This window comes from Ruditapes philippinarum, unplaced genomic scaffold (genome assembly GCF_026571515.1).
Source record: "Ruditapes philippinarum isolate M1 unplaced genomic scaffold, ASM2657151v2 ctg55_1_1_1_1, whole genome shotgun sequence".
Classification (NCBI taxonomy): domain Eukaryota; kingdom Metazoa; phylum Mollusca; class Bivalvia; order Venerida; family Veneridae; genus Ruditapes; species Ruditapes philippinarum.
The window spans coordinates 40,850-66,766 of record NW_026859363.1 but is presented as its reverse complement, the minus strand read 5'-3'; the positions used below and the strand labels follow the sequence as shown (position 1 = coordinate 66,766).

General features: G+C 31.6%; 2 protein-coding genes across 4 annotated transcripts; both read left to right on the top strand.

Annotated features, from left to right (window-relative positions):
- The first annotated feature begins 1,657 nt into the window (after positions 1-1,657).
- LOC132756242 (sodium/potassium-transporting ATPase subunit beta-1-like) lies at positions 1,658-14,291 on the top strand. 3 transcript variants are annotated; one of them, XM_060747258.1, is made up of 7 exons: positions 1,658-1,834; positions 2,309-2,387; positions 4,760-4,873; positions 7,344-7,431; positions 10,306-10,399; positions 11,526-11,627; positions 11,851-14,287. In XM_060747258.1, the coding sequence occupies exons 1-7, from the start codon at positions 1,778-1,780 to the stop codon at positions 12,088-12,090; spliced, it is 774 nt and encodes a 257-aa protein (XP_060603241.1). In that variant the 5' UTR covers positions 1,658-1,777; the 3' UTR covers positions 12,091-14,287. The 3 variants fall into 3 exon arrangements, with proteins under 3 accessions (XP_060603241.1, XP_060603244.1, XP_060603242.1); XM_060747261.1 differs by having other exon boundaries at positions 1,701-1,834; positions 2,274-2,387; positions 11,851-14,291; XM_060747259.1 differs by having other exon boundaries at positions 1,715-1,834; positions 2,284-2,387; positions 11,851-14,291.
- Positions 14,292-15,327: 1,036 nt separating this feature from the next.
- On the top strand, positions 15,328-25,258 carry LOC132756241 (sodium/potassium-transporting ATPase subunit beta-1-like). The gene is made up of 7 exons (XM_060747257.1): positions 15,328-15,498; positions 15,952-16,030; positions 18,263-18,379; positions 21,772-21,859; positions 23,216-23,309; positions 24,267-24,368; positions 24,839-25,258. The coding sequence occupies exons 1-7, from the start codon at positions 15,442-15,444 to the stop codon at positions 25,076-25,078; spliced, it is 777 nt and encodes a 258-aa protein (XP_060603240.1). The 5' UTR covers positions 15,328-15,441; the 3' UTR covers positions 25,079-25,258.
- The last annotated feature ends 659 nt before the right edge of the window (positions 25,259-25,917 follow it).

Sequence of the window (25,917 nt, the reverse complement as noted above, 5' to 3'; positions counted from 1 at the left end):
ATAACATTTTATCGTGATTATTATTATTATTATTTTGTTAAGTCCAAAATACTGAAAAGATAAAATTTGAAATTAAAATTTGCATCAACTCGTCCATTTAAAACTTAAAAATATGCAAAAGATAAAACAGAATAACATAGTCGCATCATGTTTTGATTTTTAATTACTATTATATTTTTTTCTGATATCGGAATTATGTCTTTCTTTATTGCATTCAGTATTGGCTAGTTGAGATCTTGTTTATGGGTTTAGTCCCGTACATTATCCTTCAAGAATCCGTAAAATAAAATTAAATCTTGATCACATTCATAATCTGCGACTTTTTTAATATGAGTGACATAATGACAATACATGTAGTGATAGATGTTTATACCGCTCAACATAGAAATCGTGTGTTTGAGTCCTACTGGGTCACGATAAGGTTTATTTATATTTGACACTTACTGGTTAGTTTTATAAAGCTGTGCCGATAATTGTTAAAATAAGTTTCAAGGAGGCATCTTACATGTCTTAACTCATCTAAAATAAATATGCTTAAACAAATTTGTTATGGTAGCCGTCCCAATTTTTAAATAACATACTATCTTTTTTTCAGATGTGGCATCTGTTATTTATATTGCAAGCCTAGACATGCTAGAAATGAATAAAAAAACTGAATTTTCTATTAAGTGTTTTTGGCCTCAATGACTAAGTGGATATGTATTCTGATTACTAATTAGTTGTCCCTCAACGCACAGTTCGTTCGAATATTGCCAGGGCCCTTGAATTTCTTCATGTGAGGACGCTACCAGCTAGCTAACGAAGTTTGTTGTTCTACGTAGATGCCCGCTCGTGACAGAGGTGTACCTTCGCTATTAAAGCTGTTATGTTGCGATGTGGCCTTTGCGGAGTCGACGTGACAAAAATAATTCGCAATAAAAGATATGCATGATTGTATACTAAGTCTTGATACATATTGATTGAAATTTAATAAGAAATTGGAAGCTACAGATAATACCTCTTATACCTATTACAAATTAAACGAATGGTTGCATTTGGAAAGGCGCTGTAAGATAAAGTATAGAAAAGAGTATTTTTTTTTTGCATTTATTGGTGTAATGCATACCTATTTTATTTATGTGAACTGTAACAACACTTTCTGTTTGTTTGTTTGTTTGTTTGGTTGGTTGGTTGGTTGGTTGGTAAGATTTTTAGATTCTTAGATTTTTTCCGACTTAAGTGATGGGAGAAGACTTAGATGGATCTAAGTTATCTTGTTTGTCCGACAAATGCAGGTTCATTGATAGAATCGCCGACTCTCTGTAAATAAGTTTAATTTAACTATATATATTTGAAACAATTGAAAATATCGAAAAGTGAGTTCAGAGTGCAAGAGCTCATTCCGTAGAATTGCAATTCAATTAATTTAAAAGTAAAATGCCTCAATATATTCGTCATTTAAACAATTCTTCTCAAAAAGGAAATGAAAATATTGTGGTTAATAAAGAAAATTTTTAATGAAGAAACTATTTGTTTCATCATTCGGTAATACTCTTGTTATTATCCTGTTGAAAAACAGAAACTGAAAAAGGTTTTCAGTTTCCAATCGTACTAAAATGTTGTTAAAAATTGTTGTTGTTGTTGTTGTAGTTGTTGTTGATTATTTAAAGCATGTACCACAATACTACTTGTTAACACGAGTTGATGTAAACTAGAGATTAAGCTCGCTTGGCTGAACATTCAACGGAATGAAGGAGCTCTAGTAATTTGGATTTTATGTGTGAATACTTTAAAAGAAATGGTTACATTCCGATTTCTAAACGTTTTACTGTTATCATCATGTGGATTTAGCCAGGTAAAACAAGAACATTTATTAAATCGTTTAAATTTGTAACCATTTTGTACCCATTAATGATTTAAAAACATGTTTTACATTATGAAACTTCCTGGTTAATTATTAATATTTAATGAACCAAATCATGATCACTCAGGATATATGAATATATAAATGAATTTATCTTGCTGTTGATTTATTTTAGATAAATACAACACTCAACGATATACCGCGCAGGACTTTTTTTCTAAATGTCTTCTTTTTTCTAAATCTTTTTGACACCGGGATAGTTAAACATTGAACCGCAAGCGCAGCAAAGCATTTGTATATGATATTTTTAAGCGTACTGATTTAAGAAAAAATTCAACAAAAAATCAAATTGTAAATGATTATTTTATCAACTGGCATTCAAAGAAAAAATATTGTCGGAAATAAAGTTTTTATTTTAAATTTATCTCAGATTTTTGCAGATTTTTTACTTTAATTTGCTTAAAGACATATGATGAACTTAAAGCACGGTTACCAGAAAGACCAGAATTTAATGGCGCCATGGGGAAATATCTAAATCATCCAGGTATGCTTAAAATGTATAAGCTTCTACATATCACAAGCAAAATATAATTTAATATAATGTTATATGAACAGGCTCAATAAAACAGAGCCTGCAACATTTTGTCGTTATGGGCTTTCTCTAGGGATTCTTGTTTTTCTCTATTTCATCGCCACATCAGCGTTGTTTGTGCCGTGTGGTGACTGTAAAAAATCGCCCCGTACATTCAATCAGAAATGTTATATTTATGGTTCAGCACATTATTGTTGTGTTTGTGGTATTTTTAGTTTTAACTACATGAACTATTTGGCATTTTCTAGTTGGGTGGTTCCAATATTCCTACTTGAGTACTGTTTAATCACCCTTAGGATATGTTGCCTGCTTTTTAACTTTGTCTTTTGACGTCTTATCTGTGATATGCAGGCTTCAGAACCTCTTATCCCCTCTAAAAAATCCCGCTCATTGTTTTCTCGTTTAGTGCACACGCTTTCCGTTGCTTTGGGATCATACGCCGCTTTACATGGAATGACACGGAAGTGTCACATTGAAGTTTCCATGATAACCACCGTACGGACACATCTGCGGATGTTTCTAAATTCAAAATTTTACCATTTCATGTTTAAATGTTGAATTCGCTTAAGCCGGTGCTAGGAGGCGTTGACGGTAGTTTACACTTGACATTAGTTTGCCGTCCATGAACAGGCTCAATGAAACCGAGCCTGCAACATTTCAATTGTGTCTTTTTTGGGCTTTATTTAGGGATTCTTATTGTCTCTATTCTATATTATAGGTCTATTATGCCCCATATATGCTTTTAATTTTATTTTGCTTTGGTGCCCTATTTAAATTTAAAAAGAAAGTACTCATTGCTTTATTTCCTATACTAAAGTTTGCTTCTGATGTTTTGTTTTTTTTGCGAATAGCACTGATTCAGTGATTTAGTGTTTTTAATGGAAGTAAAAATACTACTTTCTCCACATTTTGCCACTTTCATTAAAAATTAATACACATTCGGCGCCATTTGCTTCAGGTGAAAAACATCTAACATGTCTAAAACCATTATTTAAACGTTATATAATTCATTCTTGCCTTTTCTAAAGAAGAAATATACAGTTGTTTCTGGGGCATATTATGCATTGAAGTTACTGTATCTAATTATCTACATGTGAAAATCCCTATGCGTCTAGAAATATTTACTGAAAAACTGTCATTAAATTATTTTTACTTATTTTACTTTATCACTTATCTGGTAATGTGTCGATTTGGAAAGTAAATAATATCCAAAATGTAGAAAATACATGAATTTGATGAAAGCTATTTTACCGGTAAATTATGCGCAGATAAAGATCATTACATTTCTCGCTGTCCTAATGCACACATTTTTATCATTGCATTTCTTAAAACTGCATTAAATAGGATGTCGCGTATGTTGTTTTATTAATTAAGACGTTTTCAAAAAACACAGATATACAGGATGTGGTGTCTTTTAAAAGGAAAAGCGTTAACATCCTGTTTTAATAAGTAAATACATAAGTGGAAATTCTGAATAATGACAAATAATGTAATGAATAGAATACTGAACAAAATAGCGGTTTCAGAGAGATGATTGTTAAGATAATGAACACTTTATAAATGACTGAAAAATATCTTCAAACATTTTCTGCAGCGTATTTTACCCACATTTGTTTTCTTAGGTCAAACCGGCAAGGTAAAGGTTATTTGGCTACTTTCAAGCTTGACTGGTGGAGAAAACCCCCATGTGCCTCTTCGCTCGTCATTTGAGGCATGAATGGGCACGCACCTGATTAGAACCACCGACGTTACAGTCAGCTGTAAAGCTTTTAAGATGCAAAGTCTTTGACGAACCCATAACAGTAAGGGCCGGCGACATTATCCACCCGGCCACCGATGCCTTATTTTCCATGTGTTTTCCCTTACATGATTCTACAGTACAATAATTATTACAGAAGATTTTTTTTTTCATTTACTGTTAAATGTTCCAATTTTATATCAATTTTGATAAAAGTGTGATAGCATAAATGCAGTTTTCTATTCTCATAAAATGAAGGATACAGATGTTGTATCAGTTTTCAAACCATTACAGTCATCTATCGATTCATATGTGTAACACTGAATGACATAAGTCATGATATAACTGATAAAAGCAGGTTTCATTTGTAAGTGAAAATGAACATATTTGAGTATGAGTAATATGATATTGAAAAATGCTCGACTTACTTAGATTTAACTAGAACGCATTTAAAGATTCAAAATGATACAGTGCATTCCCTTCAGAGCAATATCAATGTGTGTTATGTAAATTTGATATGTCTCACTTGTGTTTTGATTGCATCCAAGATTATACGCATTAAAATAGTTTCGTATATTGTTTAAAGGATTATATTATGAACCAAACGTGGAATCAGATAGAAGACTCATTAGATTCAATACAGGTAGAAGTTCAACACCGTACGAGATCTATACAAAACGACTTGATTCTTTTCTAGCAGGTAAGTTTAGTAGCTCTTCTTTACTGTCATCAATCATTTAAACATATGCTATTTTAACCTCACAGTAGTGTTTCTAAAATTCTGTACATAAGCTCTTTCTTAGATGGATCGTTATTTTTGAATTCGGGTTGATATTATCTTACTTTTTATACCCTTAAACTAACGATTTGTACCTTTTTTAAATTCTCATGTAAGTAAGCGAAGAGATGAGCCGATGCGGCTCGTTATGTTTGAATTGACTCATGCACATACTGGGCGTTTCAGGTAGTTTGTTCAAACGGTAATATTTAAAAAATGCCCTTATTGAAGAACAGGGCATTTCATAATCATGGAGCTCCTCGCTCACAAAAAAGTAATACCAATAAGTAAAAACAATTTAAGCAGATTAATCATGTACAAATAATTGGCTGACAAGAAAAAGAATAGCTAACGTTTCATTCTACTTTTAAAAAGTGCAAGCAAAATAAAACTCCATGCATTTGATTCGTAAATGAGCAAAGCCTTGACCATAAATGTAAGTGGAAAAACGGAACCATTGGATGGCAACTCGGTTCACAGGATCATTTCACTTGAAAAGGAGAAAGACTCTATATTTATGAACGAGACATATATGCATCCGACTAGGCTAGAATATTTCAGTAAATGTGTTACACTTCGTATGGCATATTTATACATTAAGGTTCCTCTTTCAAATCACACAAAATCTAAAATTATTGATATTTAAGACCACAGAACAGTTAAAAATATGGCAAAGCCAAAATCAGTTAGAATTTTCGAACCTCATAAAACTTGATTGTTTAGCTCACATGAGCTGGCTCAGTGTGAGCTTTGAGGACTATAACACTCTAGTGGTCACATTTTGCCTTGTCATCAAATTTGGTTAAGATGTTTGTCCCCGTAAATGCTCGGAAGAGTTAGAAAATGGATCATCTCGGATAAAAAAAAACTAGTTCACAAAAGCTAGAAATAGAAAATATTGTTTATCGTATACTGGCTACTGTTTCGGTCCAAATATTGTTTTGATGATTTCTACCTCAAGTTCGAATAAGGGTCACCTGTGATCAAAAACTAGGTCATACAGTTCAAATATGGAAAAACCTTGTTAACAATCTAGAGGCTACTGTTTTAGGTCCAAATATCTCGAAAACTGGTCAGAAATGTCAAGCTCAAGTTTGAATAAGTTCCATCTTGAGTTGAGAACTAGGTCACAGCCAAAATAATGAATATCTTTTTTAACCCTCTAGAGGCTAAGGTTTCAGTCCAACTACTCTGGACATTTGTCAGAAAGATTGTTACGATGACTTGTAGCTCAAGTTGGAATATTGGTTTTCTGGGGTCAAATACCAGGTCACACAGATCAAATATTGAAAAACGACTTTAGCTTTCTAGAGGCTATTGTTTCGGTCACTATAAGGTCACACAGCCCAAATATTGAAATATTGAAAATCCTTGTGGACACTCATGAAGTTGCCATTTCGGTCCAAATAACCTGGAAATTGGTTAAAAATGTTGTTATGTTGATTTCTAGCACAGAATTTAATATGGGTCATCTGTATTATCATGGAAATTTGTCAGCAAGGTTGTTTAAAGGATTTCTACGTCACATGCGTATATGGGCATTCTGTTGACAAAGAATAGATGTCACATCCCGTAAATGGAAAAGCCTTGTTTACATTTGCCGATATGAACGTAATTATATAAGTTTAAGATTATGACATTTTATCTACAGTTCATTCATTGCCTACTATATGAATTAAGAGCCTAAAAAATCAAGTGAGCGATATATGGACCAAGTTTCTTCATTATGACCAAGTTTTGTATTATTAATGTCATGATGATCTTTTCATCGGTTCTGTATTTGGAATACAAAACGCGCTTGTTTTTTTAATAATAGTTAAATGTTCTTATTCAAAGGATTTTATATTGCTTCACAAAGACATACATACAGGTTAATACAATCTAGAGTTCAGATCTTCTTCTGTTTACATGTAGATCTTACGATGAACAATAGGAGGTCACCTCCTTGTGACTTTTAAATCAGCTAATCAATTGCAGCTTTTGCGTTCATGAAAGAGGATCTGTTTTATTATTTTCTTTATCGTTGGAAAATATATCAAAAATGGCGGGTTAACTTGATATGCCCCATTCATGAGAAAGAGGAAACGTACTTAGCCTACTTGAGTACATGTTCAAAATCTAAATATACAAACATTTCCATTGACTTTTTTCAAATAACTATCCTAGTGCATTATCTTAAAATCAACATCTGATTATAATGCACATAGCAGCTCTGCTTATTAAGCTCTGTTACGTGCATTTGAATGTTTGTACATGTACCCAGGCTTAATGCAGCAGGGAATAATGTTATTTGAAAACAACGTGCGCAAAACGTCGATCAGTCACAGGTGTTGATATATATTATGTCGTTTGTCTTACGTACGGCATAAATGTATTAAATTATTTCTTTTAGGCTATTTCGGTGAGAATCAAGAAAACCAAACGAACTGTGATAATATAAGAGGGTATCGCAATGTTTCAGATTTGCATAGTAATTGCAGGTAGGTGCTTACATTGTTATCACGAGAATATAATGAGTTGTTTGTAATTATGTGAAACAAAGTCGTTTCCACCTTTTTTAGAATATTGTTTGTCCGTCTGCGCATTTAAAAGAGATAGATGACGTACATTCTAAACCTGATTGAATCTGAATTGTTAAGCATTTGCACATTCATGCAGTCCGACTAGGCTTATATACTGTTGGTAACATTATTTTCGATTTTGTCGTAGAAATTTCTAAATCTTCCAAGACCAATGCAGGAAAAACCTATAATGCAAATTAAGCATACTCATTATTAAAATGACATCTTTAGGTCCTCTTATTATTGATTTAACACTACGGAAACACAGTTGTCCGCACATACATTCATGTATTATTTTAATCAATTAAGAATAATTGTGATGTGGGAGATACCTACGGAATTTAATTGAATCATCTGTTATCATTGCCCTATTTAATTCGTTAAAATTAGTTTCTTCAATTTACCATATATGGTAATATAATTATGCTAACTATTAATTTGTGTATGCATTGTCTCGTCAAGGACATTCAGAGAAATGATGGCGCATTTTAAGGGACGGTGCTTGGAATATCATTTTAATTACTTTTAGAAAAAAATCTGAAATGTTCCCTACTTTTTAGGAACCGCAAAAGAACTGCTTTATGCATTTTCTGCAATGACATTTATTGTGATATTTACAGCGTCCGTGGCCGGGTGGTCAATGTCTTTAACTTCAAACCTCTCAACGCTGTAAAATTTGAATTTGTATTTAAAACAAAACAAACAAACAATGTGATAATGTGTTTGCTCTTTAAAGACGTTTTCGGGAGTTTTCATATAGACATATAATTAGGCAAAATTTAAAAACTTTCAGTATAATTTCTTTAAACATGGCATGTTGACAGAAACATTTTAAGCGAAAAAATTTGGGGTCACCATCTCGTTTTTGAGTTATCTGCCCTTGAATTGGAATTTTTTGTTAAATTCAAGGGCAAATAATTTTCAATGAAGGGAAGCAATACATTTTTTTCCTTATTTTCATGAAGCTTACCTTCGTTTCAGTTGATATACAAAATTTCAAGAACAAATTTAGAGTGGGTAGTTTTTATTCCCACTTCTTCTTTTAACCTGTGCATTTTTTCATAAACAGTCGCCTATTTTTTAAGAATTTAAAGTACCTTTATTTTCATTGAAAAACAAAAATAACAAAAACGATGTAAGGAACTGCAGGTTATTATGTATTGTACTCAACAATAAAAAGAAAAGCATAATTCAGAAGTAAAAACAAGAATTCATTTTTTCATAAAAAGTCGCCTATTTTTTAAGAATTTAAAGTACCTTTATTTTCATTGAAAAACAAAAATAACAAAAACGATGTAAGGAACTGCAGGTTATTATGTATTGTACTCAACAATAAAAAGAAAAACATAATCCAGAAGTAAAACCAAGAATTCATTTAAGTATTTATAAGTTATCTGGCCTTGAAATGGCCTCAAATAAGTAGAAAAATCTGATTCAGGGGCAGATAACTCAAAAACGAGAATGGTGACCCCAATTATTTTTTCGCTTAAATTTTTTCGACAACATGCCAAGTTTAAAGAAATTATATTGAACAGTTTTAATTTTGCCTATATGTCTAGATGAAATCTCACGAAAACGTCCTTAATGATTGACACGCTTTGTCACTACACTATATTTCAGTGCATTTGTTAGAAAGAAAGTCGAAATAATGACAAAAAGGCATACTTTAAAATTTCAAATAATTATACAACAAGATAAGAATTGTACGTAAATGTTTATAGCTTTAAATGTTTTCGATCATGAACATTTTGTATAGATCTTTTACCAAGTGGACTGGTATAAAGTGAATGCTAAATTTTCATATCCGCCTCCCTTCCTTGCTGTTTCATTTCATTCTTGGTATTTAGTTTACAAAATGAAAGATGGTTTGCACAAATAATGTTTTTACTTTCTAACATATTTATGAGGCATTTTTCCTGATTTTAAAACTTGACTTATCCTAGACTACACTTTAATATAATTTTAATTATCATTACCACCAGCGTATTTTTGAACAATTCGTTTATTTTATCCTTTTTACGACATTTGTTAGTACGGAAATCAAAACAGACGTGAGATGTTATAATTCATATTTCTGATCTGTGACCGATAATGGCAGACTTATTGTCCTTCACAACACATAAATATTGCTGGATAATAGTTGATATGTAAAATACTCTATTTGAAATATCGAGATGGATGACACAATCTAACGCAATGGCGAAGTAATGTCAGAGTAAATGAATATATAAAAATATTCATTGGGATTTAGATTTTTAGAGGCGTAGATATGAAGTCCACTTTATTTGCTATTTATGCATTTTTTTCTCATTAAATTGAACATATATCAATCAATGAGCTACTTAACAATGGGAAGATGTATCTAAAAGAATATTTTGTGGGTTACCTAGCTGTAGTCTCCATCAAGCAGGAAAGCTGTAAATCCACCACATATGTATGCTTGTGACCTTACACTTAACCAAAAACAAACTTAATAGTATTAAATGTCACATCATACAGTGAAAACCTTATGGGCGGTATGGAGTTAATATATGAACTCCTTACATATGTGTTCCATCTTAATCTTTGACATATATTTAGTGTAAGTTCTGAAAGAACGATATTTTCACAAATGTGTAATAGGTTTGTACGCATCTCATTTCATGTGACGAACAAATATGGGTAGAAGTTACCGTACAACGCAGTACATAACTCATTTATAAGAGTACGAGCGGGTTTTTATGAATTTTTCCGATTAAAGAGTTAATAACAATTATTCGTTAATGTTATTTAAACGATTTTCAATTAATATAGGTTTGATATCACAGAACTTGGACAGGATTGTGTAAAACAACTAGATTATGGCTATAAATATGGTGAACCTTGTATTGCGTTACATTTAGAGCGTGTAAGTATAAAAGAAGACTGAAGGTGAAATAGAAACTTGTGAAAATATGGTCCATAATGATGTTGATCAATAGCAAACAATTGGTAGACATCACTTCAGATAATTCATTGAAAATAACACAGATAATTGTGGCCGAATGTTTTAAATTCATAATATAAATGGTTATACTAAGGCAACACAAAAGCATTAATTTAGTTAAATCGTTGTGATTGCATCTGCTTCTGAACTCATTTTCTGTATGTAGCATGTACGAACATTTTTATAGAAACACTGTTATGTCCACTAATTACGACCACAGCGCAAAAAAAACAACAGTCGTCACCTGTATCACATTATCTCTTGTAATACACCTACTCCTTTCTTGTCCTTTCATGTGAAGCTATGAAATTTGGACCATGTGCACAACTTTGATAAAAAAATGTCATATAGAGTCTTGCGTTGCAACCGCCCGGTGGTGGCTCTTACAATTAGTATTTAAATACAATTTATGTACACTGTAAAACATAGACTTAACAGCGTATCTATTCTTTCACAAGTTTGATAAAGAGAATAAATTTACTTAAAGATAATAATGAGTGGACTGAGGTAATTTTACGAAAGTATACCTAGTATATCCAAGGTAATAATTTATTGTGATGTATCTAGTACGGAGTTCATGATATACATAAAATGGAATTCGTCCTCAATATCTTGTTTATTACAAAAATGAAATCATCGTGTAAAGCGTAGCCTTGATTTCGAGCATACACTTCAATCTTTAAGTTAATGAAAAAAATTAGCTTGATTTTTCAATTAAAAAAATGAATTTTCACCTCACTTATAAAAAGATGTTTATGGCTGCCTGTTTTTTACGAAATAATTTTTATTGTCTACCTGATATTTACTAAAAGATGAAATTATATTATTCATCATTATACACCCTTAACTTTAATGTGTCTTCATGCATTATCATGTTAATAATTTTTTATTTGAAAGAAAGTAAGGAAATTCATATTTTGAATTGTATTATTATGTATCAATTATATGTTAATTCCGGTTGTCCCAAAATTCAAACAGTAAATGTTTGCTGACTTCAAGTACTATCATTACCTTGTCTTTTTACGAGATCGTTCAATTTTTTCTTCAGATTCTGAACTGGTTGCCTGAACCCTATACTATTGATACGGTTCCTGTGAAAATACGGGACCTCTGGACAGAATACGCTGTTACCGTTCATTGTGAAGGGGAGGTAATGGTTATGCTGTATTATTTATATGCACTATATTGTTAACAAAACGATAATAATAAAACAAGTAAATAGGGATGGTGGAGCTTAATTCCTTTGCATTGATTATTTCGATTTTACGATATAAACATACATATATATGTATATTTATCAATGATATGGAGCGAATGAACCAATCAAAATTCTTATATACATATTACTATATTTAGCTTATTACATGTTTCAGGATCCTGTCACTAAAGACAATCTTGGTTCAATAGTTCTCTACCCATCGGATGGATTTAATTTTAGATATTTTCCTAAAACTGGATTAGACGACTGGCAGAGTCCACTGGTATTTGTACGATTAGTCAGGCCAAATCCTGCTATTGCTTTAAGAGTCACATGCTCAGCTTATGCTAAGAATATAAAACACGATGACATGTTTCAAACTGAAAATGTATCTTTCGATGTCATGATCAATTAAATATGACATCATTCAAGATGAGACAATAATAAAATATAAGTTTGTCTTTTGTCACGAGTCCATAATGTGTTTCGGGAATAACGTTCTTAATTGCTGATATTTCTTTTCTCTAATATTCTTACATACTAGAATGTTACTTACTGCAAATTCCAGTCGTTTACATTAAAATCATATTTCATTCAGCATAGAAGAAGAAGAAGAATCTTTATTTTGCAAATTAACTCTCAAAAGAGTCATGTACAAGCATTCATAATATATACAATAACATGTATGCATAAGTAAATAACTAATTACATAGCAAGATGACGTGACTGCAAGTATTTCTTTTCTTTCATTATTATAATGGTTACCATTGATTATATATTTTATTTACAAGTTATTTACTTTTTGAGAGATTCTACATTCAGATATATAATAATAAGAAATACTTCGTGTATGTATTAGGCTTGCAATCACGGGAGAGACATTGTCAGCATCTATTACATAGTATACTTTTAATTCTCTTCCATACACTGGTCTTTGTATTACATTTACTAATCTAAGCTATATTGTTTTGATTTATTGCAATAGTAATATGGCACAAAATATTGAAATTGTACAAACAAAACAAAACAAATGTTACTTCTAAACTATACTTTGAACACATATAATGCTTCAAACTTGATACAAGTAAGACCAGTGTATGATTTGAAACTTACAAATTTATAGCCTTTATAATCATCGTGTTACTTATGTTGTGCGGTCGAAAAATGATAAAATTCTTTTACAAATAAATTAATAAATATGCATGATGATTTTTTTTAAACACAAATATTTATAAATATAATCATTTTCTAAAAGGTCAAATTTTCAGAACAATGTGTGAAATTTCAAATATGTCAAGTTACAAATATTATATGTTTTAATAACAGATGTCAAATTAATAATTATGTAACCGGAATATTAAATATGGCTTTTCCTCTTTGTCCAATCAATTGTGCTAAAAGTTTTATTATATTTAGGTGATAAAGTCAATTAAGCTGTCTGTACAAACCTTATGACTGATAAAATGTGCAGGTGATGATTGTTCTTATAAATTCTATGTTGCTATGTTACCTTATTATGTATTGAAACCTGATTGGTCATTTTGTTATTTAAGACACAAAAATGTTAAAATACTATTGGTCAGTTTAAAACGAAATCCTATTTAGAAATATTGTAAAGATACATGTAGAAAAATTTAGACAGTTAGATTTTGGATTTCCAAGTGATAACGTTGTGGCTCTCCACTAGAAATATTTGTTACTGCTTTTTAATATTTACATTGTATTTGTTAACGTCAGGATAACCTGTGCAAATTCAATATATTATTTGTGGTATTCCACTGAGAAAGAAACAATAAATGATTAAACGGAACATTGTGTTGTGATACAATCCACCTTCAGTAGAACCTATAATTCAGCGCATAATACTTAACCTATTATACATATAATACACAAAGAATTGCAATGTATCAATGATACATCTATATACAATTACATGACAGCTAATATTCGTACGTTACATACATAGAAGTACAATACAATGTGTCAATTAACTTTTATGTACGTTTGCATGGGACTAGATATTCGGTTCGCATAAAACATATATAAAGAACTTTAAATTAAACATTTTTGTACCTTTACACGAGAATTGTTTGTAACTGTTGTCTAATATGGAAGGCATGGTATATAAACATAGCTAAATTTCTAATATCATGTACATTACAGCATATAAACTCCCTTTAAGTGTATCAAGCTGTATATCTGATGCAAATTAAATAGTGTTTCAATTAAAAAAAAGTATACTTCCAAAATGATTGTATGAAATAAAACTGGTAACTTATTGCCTTAAAAGTGCATGCACAAATCATTGCTAAACGGATAAAACCCTACTTAAAATTAAAATAAAAAATGTTCCGGAACATTTTATTCTGTTAATGTACATTATTCATGTGTATTAAACAACAGAAACATTCTTTGTTACAACTTTTCGGGAATCAACCATATTATAATGGAAAGAATATAATTTTACTGTTGATAAATCGTATTAGAATATTTCATAAGATATAGTTGTATACCGTTTAATGGTCACTGTAAATGAATGTTATAAATTGAAAAATAGAAATAATATTAATAATAAAAGTAATATTCTCATTTTGTTATTCTTATTTTTTTTCATTATAGTCGTAAAAATTATTTATATATTTTGAGTTGAATGGGAAAAATATTTCTTTGCAGTTTGTTTTAAAAAAATATGTGGAGCCCTGAACCCTAATGGGTGTTTTATGCGTTTAGTGGGATTTAATGATGCAGCTAGACTTACCTTTGTAGAAGTAATTTCATCCCACATAAAAGTCTCCATTGGCTCATAAACCCCGAAAAGTCGTTCCAAAAAAAAACATGCAAACGTTATCTTCTCTACAGAAAATGCGTTCCCTTATTCCGAGTGAGCCCGGAATTTGATGTCGGATGACATTTTGATCGCTTTACGTCTAAGAAGATAAGTCCGGCTTAATAATCAAATTCGTTTTAATTGTTATATTTAATTGTTTGTGTTGCTGATTTATAGTTTGCTTTCCGAAACAAGATTTATCTTTTTTTCCAATATCAACATGTCAATGCGCGTGCAGCAAATACAATAAGAACATGTATTATGTTAACAGCATTTTACGTGTATATCTTTGTATAAAATCTTTCATAATTATATTATGTTTTTGTACATCATTCTTTAATCTAATTTTGCGTAATACTAAGCAGTAGAAATTATATTCTAATAATGAATATCCTTCGTTCGTTTTTAGCACAAAACAGAATGGAAAACTTACTAGAATTGAAATAACATATTACTTATATGTTAACAGCATAACAATTTCCATTTCGTAGGTTTAAAATCATACTTATTGTCTCAAATGTATTTTTATGCACTCACCCAATTGTTTTTTATATGTATATTTATGTGTCAATGGCCAGTGGCCTATATCGCGAAATAAAACAGTTCAGTTGAGAAAGTCAGTTAAAGTAAGTTACCTTAATCAATTCGTCATTTTAAACAATTCAATTAAAATGTTTCAAAATGAAAATATCGTGGTTTATTATATAATGAACAATTTTATTTTCATCATTTAGTGTTATTTTTTGCCTTTTATCTGTACAGTTTCCAATCGTACTGAAATGTTTTGTTTATTTTTAGCATGTAAAATTTGTGTGAAAATGTATCGATTTATACAACCACAATTCTACTTAGTTACACAAAATGACGTAATGTTAAACTAGGGCAGGTTCGCTTGGAGGTAGTAATTTTGATTACATATGTGTAAATTCTGTAAAGAAAATGGTTATATTCCGATTTATACACGTTTTGCTGTTATCATCATGTGGATTAAGCCAGGTAAAACAAGACATTTTATTAAATCGTTTTGTGATTGTTTAGTACCCACAAATGATTTATAAACATGTAACTTCCAGGTTGATATTGATTGAACCGAACTATGATCACACTGCATACGAATATTAAAAAAAGTTTCTCTTGCTGTTTAGTTATTTTAAAATAGTATTTATAACACTATACAGTATATAGCGCTGAAATTCCTTTTGTTTCAAAATGTACTTTTTGTGTTATCAAATATTATAATTGAATTTAGAAATGATTATATACATGAACAGTAAAGCGCAGTGCAAAGCATTTGTATATGATATTTGCAAGTGTGCTGAATAAAAAGATCAGATTGAAAATGATTTATATTATCAACAGAACATTTGTTATGAATAAATTGTCTGAAGCAGAAGATTTTATTTTAAACATATCTAAAGTTATTTTAATGCTCCTTTTATTTGATAATAGACTTATGATGAACTTAAAGCCCAAATACCAGAAAGGCCAGAATTTAATGGTGCCATGGGGAAATATCTTAATTATCCAGGTATGTTTAAAATAAATATGTTATCAATGTTTAAGCTTCTAAATATTAAAAGCAAATTATAACGTCTACATATTACAAGCAAATTATAACTTCTGTCAAGATCTTCGTGAAAATCATTCACTGAAAAACTTCCATTGAATTATTTCGTCTGCAATTTATTTCACTTTAACTCATCTGGTATAATGTGTCGAATTTAAAGGAGAGCTAGGCGGTAAATAATATCCCAAATGTGAAAAATACACGAATTTGGTGAAAGCTGTTAAACCTGTAAATTTCGGGCAGAGAAGAGTCTTATTACACTTCATTTCTCGCTGTCATAATGTAAACAACTTGTTTTATTTCTTAAAACTGCATTAAATATGATGTCACATGTGTTATTAAATTCAATATATTATTTTAATATAATGCATTTAAAGGATGTAGTGTCTGTTAAAAGGAAAAGAGTTAACATCCTGTTTTAATTAGTATAAAAGTGAAATTTAAATAATGATGAATTATAATATAACGAATATAAAACTGAACAAAAATGTGGTTAATAGGGGATAATTTGTACATTTTTTCATTGTTAAAATAGTGTTCACTTTATACATAACACGAATATCTTCAAAACTTTTCTGTAGGTTACTTGACGCACACCTGATTTGTAGGTTACACCAGCACTGTAAGGGCCATATGGCTTCTTTCGACCTTGACTGGTGGAGAAACATCTTACTTGTCTCTTTGCCGGTCTTTTTCAGGCACGTGTGGACATGTGAATAGTACATGAGTAGAACCACCGACCTACCAGCTAGATCTATAGTGTTTAAAAATGCAAAGTATCTTACGAACGAATAGCAATAAGGTCCAAGTATTCCAGTTCACTTCAGTCAAATATCGATTCGTTTTTACACGCCCGTTTGAAAAACAGATCCTATTAAGGGAACGCCCCTGCCATGCGGGTGGGCGGAGTTCACTTTTGTCCGGAGCATATCTCTCACACTTATGGAGGGGTTTAATTAAACTTCAAAGAAATGTTCGACTTTATAAGAAGCCCTGTCGCGCACATTTATTGGTCTCTATGTCAAAGGTAAAGGTTACATTTAGAGGTCATTGAAAAATTCTTGTCCGCAGCAAAACTTCTACATGCATTGAGGGATTTCAATACACTTTGGCACACTAGTGTTGAGCGCTACATTCAGGTCCCTGTAACCAAGGTCAGGGCCATACACAGAGGTCAAAGTTAAAATATGATGATGTATATATTGACCATTTCGTCATCATTTACTAAAAAAATATAACACAAATGGTCATAGTCATGCTGTAATTTAGTTCAATATATACAAGGTCAAGGTCACTTAAGATAATGAAAAATTCAGATTTTGTCTAGAACATATCTCCTACATGAATGAATGATTTTTTAAAATGTTTACCACAATAGAACGTATTGCTTTATTCTTGATCCCGGTTTCTGTGTCAAAGGTTAATGTCACACCAAAAGCTGATGGAAAAACACTTGTGCGGAGTAAAAAAATACATTCATAAGGGGTATTTGATATAAGTTGACAATAATGATCACCATTGGGCGTGTTTTGCTAATGACATGACGTCAGGACGACAAGGCGATAAAGCGCTGTTTGGCGCTTTGTCGTGTTATCGCAAGCGACAAGGCGACCATTTGCCAAGTGGCGCATTATCGCCTTGTCTTTATCGTCAAGTCGTTAGCGAAACATCCCAAAAGGCGCGTTGTCTCGGGGCGTGTTGTCAAGCGACATAGCAACAAAGCGCCAAGTTTGGCGCGTGTCGCAACAAGACGAGGAGGTGATTATGGAAGTTGTTGCGTTGGCGCTACCGACAACGCACAAAAGTGAAATTATTCAGCCACCATTGACAATAGCTCGACCTTTCTTTAATATATCAATTCAAGCAGATGGAGGCATTTTAATATTCAAAATGATACGGTGCAACTACTACAAGGACACCCTCTATAGAACATTTACCTCTTAACAACAACGGTATCATGTATTCTAGAAGTGTCAGTAAATGTTGCTGCTTTTCTTGAGTAAACCCTTTCGCAACAACCCTCATTTTGTCTCTAAAGGGGCGTTTCCATGCAGGTTTTGCACTTTATTCATGTAACTATAGCAATGTGTGTCATAGAAATTTGATACGTTACTCCTTATTGTTTTGATTACTATGAACACAACGAACACAAGGATTCTATGCATTAATGATAGTTTTGTATATTGTTTAAAGGATTAAATTACGAACCAAACTTGGAATCAGTTAGAGGACTTATTAGATTCAATAAAGCTAGAGCTTCAACTTACAACCTCTATACAGAGCGACTTGATTCTGTTCTTCCACATCCAGGTAAGTTCAGCAGCACTTTTTATTGTCAGCAATCAAATTGAAACATTTGTCATTTTAGTCTAAAAATAATATTTCTTCAGTTCTGAACATCAGCTCATTTTTAGCCGGGTCGTAATTTTTGATTTCTGGCTGATATCTTTTTTACATTTTATACCCTTAATTTATAATTTTTTGACATTTTGGAGTTTTTGTTAGCGAATGGTTGAGCCGTGGCTGCTCATTATGTCTGAATTGATGCATGCGCATATTCGGCATTTCAGGTTGTTTTTCTAAACGGTAACATACAAAAGTTTCCCAAACTATAGTGACAGTATTGTCAAGTTGAGCGTAATTAAATACATATGTCAAAAGAATGACAATTAAATTTGACCAACAGTTGATTTTGAAAAAAACGGTAAGGATAAAATATAAATTTGCCTAAAAGATAAAACTGTCCAACTTCTTCTCGTTTGAACGAAACAGGTAAATTCCATAGATATCTTTAGAAATTTTCTTGGGCTACAGGAGTTATATATCGTTAATGCGATAACGAGCTGGAGTGCCTTAGAAAACTGTGACATCCAGACAGAGCTTTTTTACTAAACATACTTAAAATTAAGAAAAAATAGCACTAATGTCATTGTACTTTTAGAAAAAATGATAGTAATACAAAACTATTTGATTCGTATATGGGCAAAAGATTTTACCATAACTGTGAGTGACAAAACGGAACCATTACAGGCCTATTTTACTTAAAGATTAAGCACGCCTCTATATTTGAGAACAAGATATGCATGTAACTGGCATGGGTTTGTTTAGGATTTTTAAACTTGAAGGTACCTGTTTAGAATCACAAAAAATAGATAATTTCTGAAATTCAAGACCACTGCCTTTTCTTTAACCTTTTACCCCATGATGATAATGCGAAAAATGGCCATTTTCATTGAAAAGCCTCCTGTAACAAGTTCAAACTGCTATGAAACTATGAAAATGTTTCAATGCTGATGAAACTTGGCACAAATGTTGACTAGACCATAGCCTCTGTAACAGCATGCTCAATCGTAAATTTCCTGTTACCATGGCAACGGGGGGGACGTCTCAAAATTGCCAAAAATCACTATTTTGCATTGTTTTTTCCATCAAAACTGATTTCAAAGTGCTGCAACTTCTCAACGAATTGAGATTGAGTGAAAGGCTTTTCAGCGTCGGTTACTAGTTACCCTAAGATCGACCTGAGGCCATTCTTAGTCTGTCACATGTCCAAAATTTTCTTTGCGATGAGGGGGACTCCGCCCCCCTTCAAACCCCCCCCCCCCCAAACACAAGGGGGCACACGCTTATATAAGGGAAAAGGTTAAATTTAACAGTTAAAGAGATAACACTCTAGTGGTCCCGTTTTTCCTCAATTGTCACCAAACTTCGACAAGATGTTTGTACCAGTAACCGTCGGACGAGTTGGATCATGATTTATGTAGTAAGAGAAAAAAGGATCGAAACAAATGCCAGATATAGAAAATAATATTGTAAAAAATTAAAACTATTGTTTCGGTTCAAATATTATATCCTTGAAATTTGTCAAAAATGTTATTTAAAGATATGCTATGATTAATTTGTTACTGTTCAAATATTGTGGAAATTAATCAAAAAGGTTGCTTAGTAATTTTAGCTGAAGTTCGAATATGTGTCATTTTGGGTAAATAACCGGTCAAACAGCTCAAATATGACCAAGAAACTTTTGAACACACTACAGGCAATATTTTCAGCCCCAATATCCTGGAAATTGGCCAGAAAAGTTGTTATGTTGCTTTTTAACTCAACTTCGTATATGGGTCATCTGGGATAAAAAAAACTAGGTTACACAACCACAAACAAAGGAAAACCTTGCTAAGACTCAAGAGGCTAATTTTTCGGTTCAAATAAAATTGACACTGGTCATGAAGGTTGTTCAGATGTTTTCTAGCTCAATTCAAACATGGGCCGACTTTGATCAAGAACTGCATTGCAGAAGTCAAAAATTAGAAAATCTTGTTTCCAATCCCGACGTATTTGTTTAGGTCCAAACAAATTCTTTTATTTTGTAAGAAAATGTGTTTGGATGATATCATTCCCAAGATCCTCTTCGGGTTAAATATCTGGAAAGAATATCTTGAAAGTTTGTCACAAAAGTTGTTTAGATGATTTCAAGTTCAAATAGTCACTTAGGGTCAAAAATTATATTACACAGCTAAAATATTATTAAAACTTAATTAAGACTCTTATGGCTACTGTCTTGGTCCGAAATTCATGGACAATGGTCAGATACGTTGTTAAGATGATTTATATCAACAGTTAAATTTTTGTCATTTAGGGTCAAAAGCTAGGTCACATAGCCCGATTGTTGAAACAAACGTCTTGTTACCACTATAGAGATTGTTATGTTGATCTCTAGCTTAACTTTTAATATGGGTCACCTGGGTTCAAAAACTTGGTAACACAACCCGAATATTGAGAAAAAAACATTATCTTTACTTTAATAGTCTGTATTTGAAATGAAAACGCACTTAGTTTAAATCGTCTTCTTCATACTAAAAGATTGTTCAGATTTTTCATAGGTTTTTATGTTACTACACAACAGACATAAAACATTCAAATACAAGCTGACTAAAGTTCAAGTATTCTTATATTTTCAAGTTGATCTGACAATGACCGATAGGAGGTCACCTTCTTTTAAAGTGGATCAGTTTCTATTTTGAAACATCTGGAAAGATATTACAGGTGAACAAAAAAAAAACAAGAATAAAGATCAACAAGGCAAAGGCAACGTTCACAGGATGCAGCCCCCCCCCCCCGACACACTCAAGTAGGGCACCCAGAAAGAACCACTCGCATGTCAGCGTGGTCTGTCCTTTCTGCTGAGAAAGGCGAAACTTACACAGTTTACATGCGTTTTAGTTCAGTGAATTATATATTCAGACTTTTTCATTGAGTATTTTTCAAAAAACTATCCAAGCTCATTTTCTGGGGTACAACATTTGTTTACAATATACGTACTTCTTTTGATTAGTTTTTTGCATGTTTTTTATGATTTGTATTATGTAACAAAACGTAACACAGGGCACAAGCATTTTGTTAAATTGGGGACCATACGCCGCTTTTCGTGGAATGGCACTAACGTGTCACATTGAAGGTTCCATGATGACCGCCGTATTAAAACATCTGCGGATGTTTCGGAATTCAGAAATTCACCATTTTCATGGTTTAAATGTTGAATTCTGCTTAAGTCGTTGCTAGGGTGAATGGACGGTAGTTTGCACTTGACAGTACTGCCATGAACAGGCTCAATCAAACCGAGCCTGCAATATTTCCGTCATAGGTGTTGATATATATTATGTTGTATTCTTTATGGCATAAATATATCAATTTATTTCTTTTAGAATATTTCGTTCAGTATCAATACAACCAAATTGACTGTAGGGATATCGCGGAATATCGGCTTGTTGAAGATTTGCATCATTATTGTAGGTAGGTGCTTATTTCGTTATCGTGCTCATATAATGCGTTTTATTGTAATATGATAACAAAGTGTAACAAATGCAGACTGGTATAAATTGGATTTTATGTTTTCATATCCACGTATCATTTCATTTTTGGTATTTAGTTTACAAAAAAGACCCAGATGGTTTCTTCATAATGTAATTGTGATAAATAATGATATTTGTTGCATTTTTCTTCAGCTTAAAAAAATAGGTTAAACTTATGATACACTTTTACATTCTTTTAGTTAATTATTATTACAACACATACACATAGTATCAAATAGTTGGTTTAAATTATAATTCTAACGACTGTTTTCATTACGGAATTCGAAACAGTCGTGAATTGTTGTTATTCATATTTCTATTTCAGACCAATAATAGCTCTACTATTAACACATAAATATTGCTGGTAATAATTTGTATGTAAATGACTCTATTTGAAATGTCGAGCTAAATGCCACTTTCTCACGCAATGCTGGAGTTATGTCAGATAAATGAATATATAAAATTATTCACTGGAATTTAAATTTTCAGAGGCGTAGATGTGTATTCCCCTTTATTTGTCACTTATGCATCATCTATACTCATTAAATAGTGCAAATGTTCAATGAATATCCTTTTAGATATTCAAAAGTGAATCCATAAGTAGATGCTTTGAACTGGTTCAGAATGAAAATAAAAAAGATCGTAAAAGTGTCAGCAGAATAATTATCCTAAAAAATAATTGCTTACACTATTAGCTTAATAAAAAGGAAACAAAACATACAACAACAATAACAACAACAGAATGCTGCAGTCACCAGGTTTCCCAGTTTCGTTGTTACGTGAAATTGGAAATTTACGTTTTGATTATTCTATTGGCACATAATGCAGACGAAAGGTGTATCAATTGGTCACTTAACGATTGGAAATGTGGATAACCTGTAGTCTTCATTCACATGGAAAGCTGTAAATTCACCACACGTGTGTCCGGTTGATCTACCACTTAACCAAACATAAAATAAGTAGCATTATATGTCATTTCATACAGTGAGTTGTTGAATACAGCAAAAGTTGTTTTGAACATGTGCAGATCATTTATAAAATCTTTCACGTGTTTGTCCAATCTTACTTGCTGTTTTATTCAATACATGTCAAGGAAGAACGATATTTTCACAAATATGTGTAAAGTTTCAACGCAGCTCATTATTTGTGACAAACAAATATGGGTGGAAATTACAATACGAAATATAAATGTTATTTATTATATGAATACGATCTTTTTGTTTGTGGGTGTAAGGACAAGTAATCCTTTTCTATACCTTGTTAATGTTATTTCAACGGTTTTCAACTTAATAAATAGGTTTGATATCATAGAACTTGGAGCAGAGTGTGTGAAGCAATATGGTTATGGCTTTGAAGATGGTCAACCGTGTATTGCCTTACATTTAGACCGTGTAAGTATAAAAAAGGATTTAAGGTAAAATAAAATATAGTTTTTAGTAGCAAATATTCCATATGTGCCATTTGCATGTTCAAAAAAATGGTAGATATCACCTCTGAATCAGATAATTTCTGCAAATGGCACAGAAGTTTGCAAACTTTAAATAAATAGATATGTTTAGACTGTCGCAAATCATAAGCAATAATTTAGTTAAAGGGACTCCACTGAGGTTTTTTGACATGATGGGACTGAAAATATTTTTTCCAGATAAATGTACTATTTTATAGACCTCTCACCATTTCGGACCATTCGCGCACTTCGTTTTTCCAGAGTAATTATTCAAATTGTAAAAAAATGACCCAAAATGAAAAGCGTTTAAAAGCTTTTCACTTAAATCCGGCTAAGTAAAGCATAAAAATACGATTTTTTAATTATTACAAAGTACAATCCAAATTATATGTGCATGTATTTCTGTTTAAAGTGCCGCATCTCATTTATGTAAGAAATGTTATGTTTTTGGGCTTTTAAACCTCAGTGGAGTCCCTTTAATATATCGTTGTAATTGCAGCTTTTCCTGAGCTCATCTGCTCTGTGCAGCATGAGCATATGCGAAATATTTTATAGAAACATTGCAATTTTACAATAAACATTTGTAACCTGCATAGCACTTTATGTATTACAATACATACACATACACACATATATGCTACTTCTATATGATGAGAATTAAAACGATGTAATCTTCGGACAAAGTGCTGCCTGAATTTCGGCAATGCAATTTAATCTTTAAGTTAATGAGAGAAATTAAGCTTGATTTTTCATTTACAATAATTAATTTAGAAAATCACAGAATATATATAACTTTGTATCAATTGTACAACTGTCGGTTTTCCCTCAATTTAAATAGGAAATATTTGCTGTGTTCAAGTACTTTTTCTTTTTAATTGATGGTATATATATTTTTCTTCAGATTCTAAATTGGTTGCCTGAACCCTATACTAATGACACGGTTCCTGAAAAAATACGGGACATCTGGACAGAATACGCTGTTACCGTCCATTGTGAAGGGGAGGTAATGATTATTATATGTAGATTTTGGAGCTTAATTCCTTAATTTTAATGTATTGTTTTGACGGTATAAACAAAGGTATGATACTATTAATCAATTAATCAAATTTCTATTTTTATAGATGTGTATTCTGTATATACATATTACTATAATAAGAAACGCTAATTTGCATTTATCACACATCCTTGCCAATTTTACGACTCCGGCAGCTGGTGTAAGATCCTATGTATATATATTACAACAGATACAAATATAATCCGACAAAACAGAGAATGAAACGTACCGTCATTGAGCGATGCCCGCCGTGGTGTTGTGTGTTGTGTACGACGTTTGTCTTTTTGTATCTGTATGTATAATAAATGCTTCTGAAGAAGGCCGAAAGCTGCGACAAATACAAATTAGCGTTTTTAGTTATATACGACAAATTGCAGATGTCATGCATATTACTAAATGTAACTTATTACATGTTTCAGGATCCTGTCACTAAGGACAATCTTGGGAATGTAGTTTACTACCCATCGAATGGATTTAAGTTTAGATATTTTCCAAACACTGGATTGGAAGGCTGGCAGAGCCCACTGGTATTTGTACGATTAGACGAGCCAAATCCTGCTATTGCCTTGAGAGTCACGTGCTCAGCTTATGCTAAGAATATGAAACACGATGATATTTTGCATACTGGCAAAGTCTCTTTCGATGTCATGGTCGATTAAATATGTCATCATCCATAAAGAGATAGATAGATAGATACTTTTATTTCCTCCAAAGATGAAGAGCATAACAGTATTTACAGATACAATATTTACAGTAACAATACATGTATAATACCATTTAAATATTATGCGATAACATTACAAAAATATATCATAACAGAAACAAAAATCATATATATTGTGTATATTTCGGATCTATATTAAATCTTTTATTCTATTGCAAAAGTAATTCACATCTGTGTTTTATTTATTGATCTATTATCTAACAGGAAAACATGGCAACTACAAGTGTATCCTTAATATGATTGTAAGCATTTCTCCTTTATATAGCTTCAACGAAATCATCGAAACTAAAGCTTTTTAAAGTGGGAAACACATTTTATTGATTTCTTAAAAATAATGAAGGGGACTTGCCAAAAAGTGCTAAATATAAGTCATATCTTCTTCTGAACAGAAGATGTAGTTAATATAAAGCTGTATTTATTTATTTTAATATTTTCTTCATTTATACAAAAATGAGGAACGTTTATGAAAGGAAAATCCCGATTTTATACAGTTTTAAATAGTGTAAAACTTTAATAAATAATTCATGAGATATTCTACTTATTCATAGAAGTATTTATATCTTACTTTCCTAGCACTCGAAGATTAAATCTATCATGATTTGTTTCTTACATAATTACAGATAATACATACGTATCAGAAAACATTTCTCATTGATAAAAATACAATATACACAACATACTCGTATAACGTTAAAAATGTATCACAATTCATGTCAATACATCATTCAATCTAATAAACGTAATAGTGATTTAGTTAATGAGAAGTTTATGAAA

Bases quoted from the DNA above. Each gene is read 5' to 3' on its own strand.
- LOC132756242 (XM_060747258.1), top strand. From the start codon at position 1,778: ATGGTTACATTCCGATTTCTAAACGTTTTACTGTTATCATCATGTGGA. The intron at 4,874-7,343 runs GTAAGTTTAGTA...TATTTCTTTTAG, and splicing joins ACTTGATTCTTTTCTAGCAG to GCTATTTCGGTGAGAATCAA. The intron at 10,400-11,525 runs GTAAGTATAAAA...TTTTTTCTTCAG, and splicing joins TTGCGTTACATTTAGAGCGT to ATTCTGAACTGGTTGCCTGA.
- LOC132756241 (XM_060747257.1), top strand. From the start codon at position 15,442: ATGGTTATATTCCGATTTATACACGTTTTGCTGTTATCATCATGTGGA. The intron at 15,499-15,951 runs GTAAAACAAGAC...ATTTGATAATAG, and splicing joins CATCATGTGGATTAAGCCAG to ACTTATGATGAACTTAAAGC. The intron at 24,369-24,838 runs GTAATGATTATT...TACATGTTTCAG, and splicing joins CCGTCCATTGTGAAGGGGAG to GATCCTGTCACTAAGGACAA.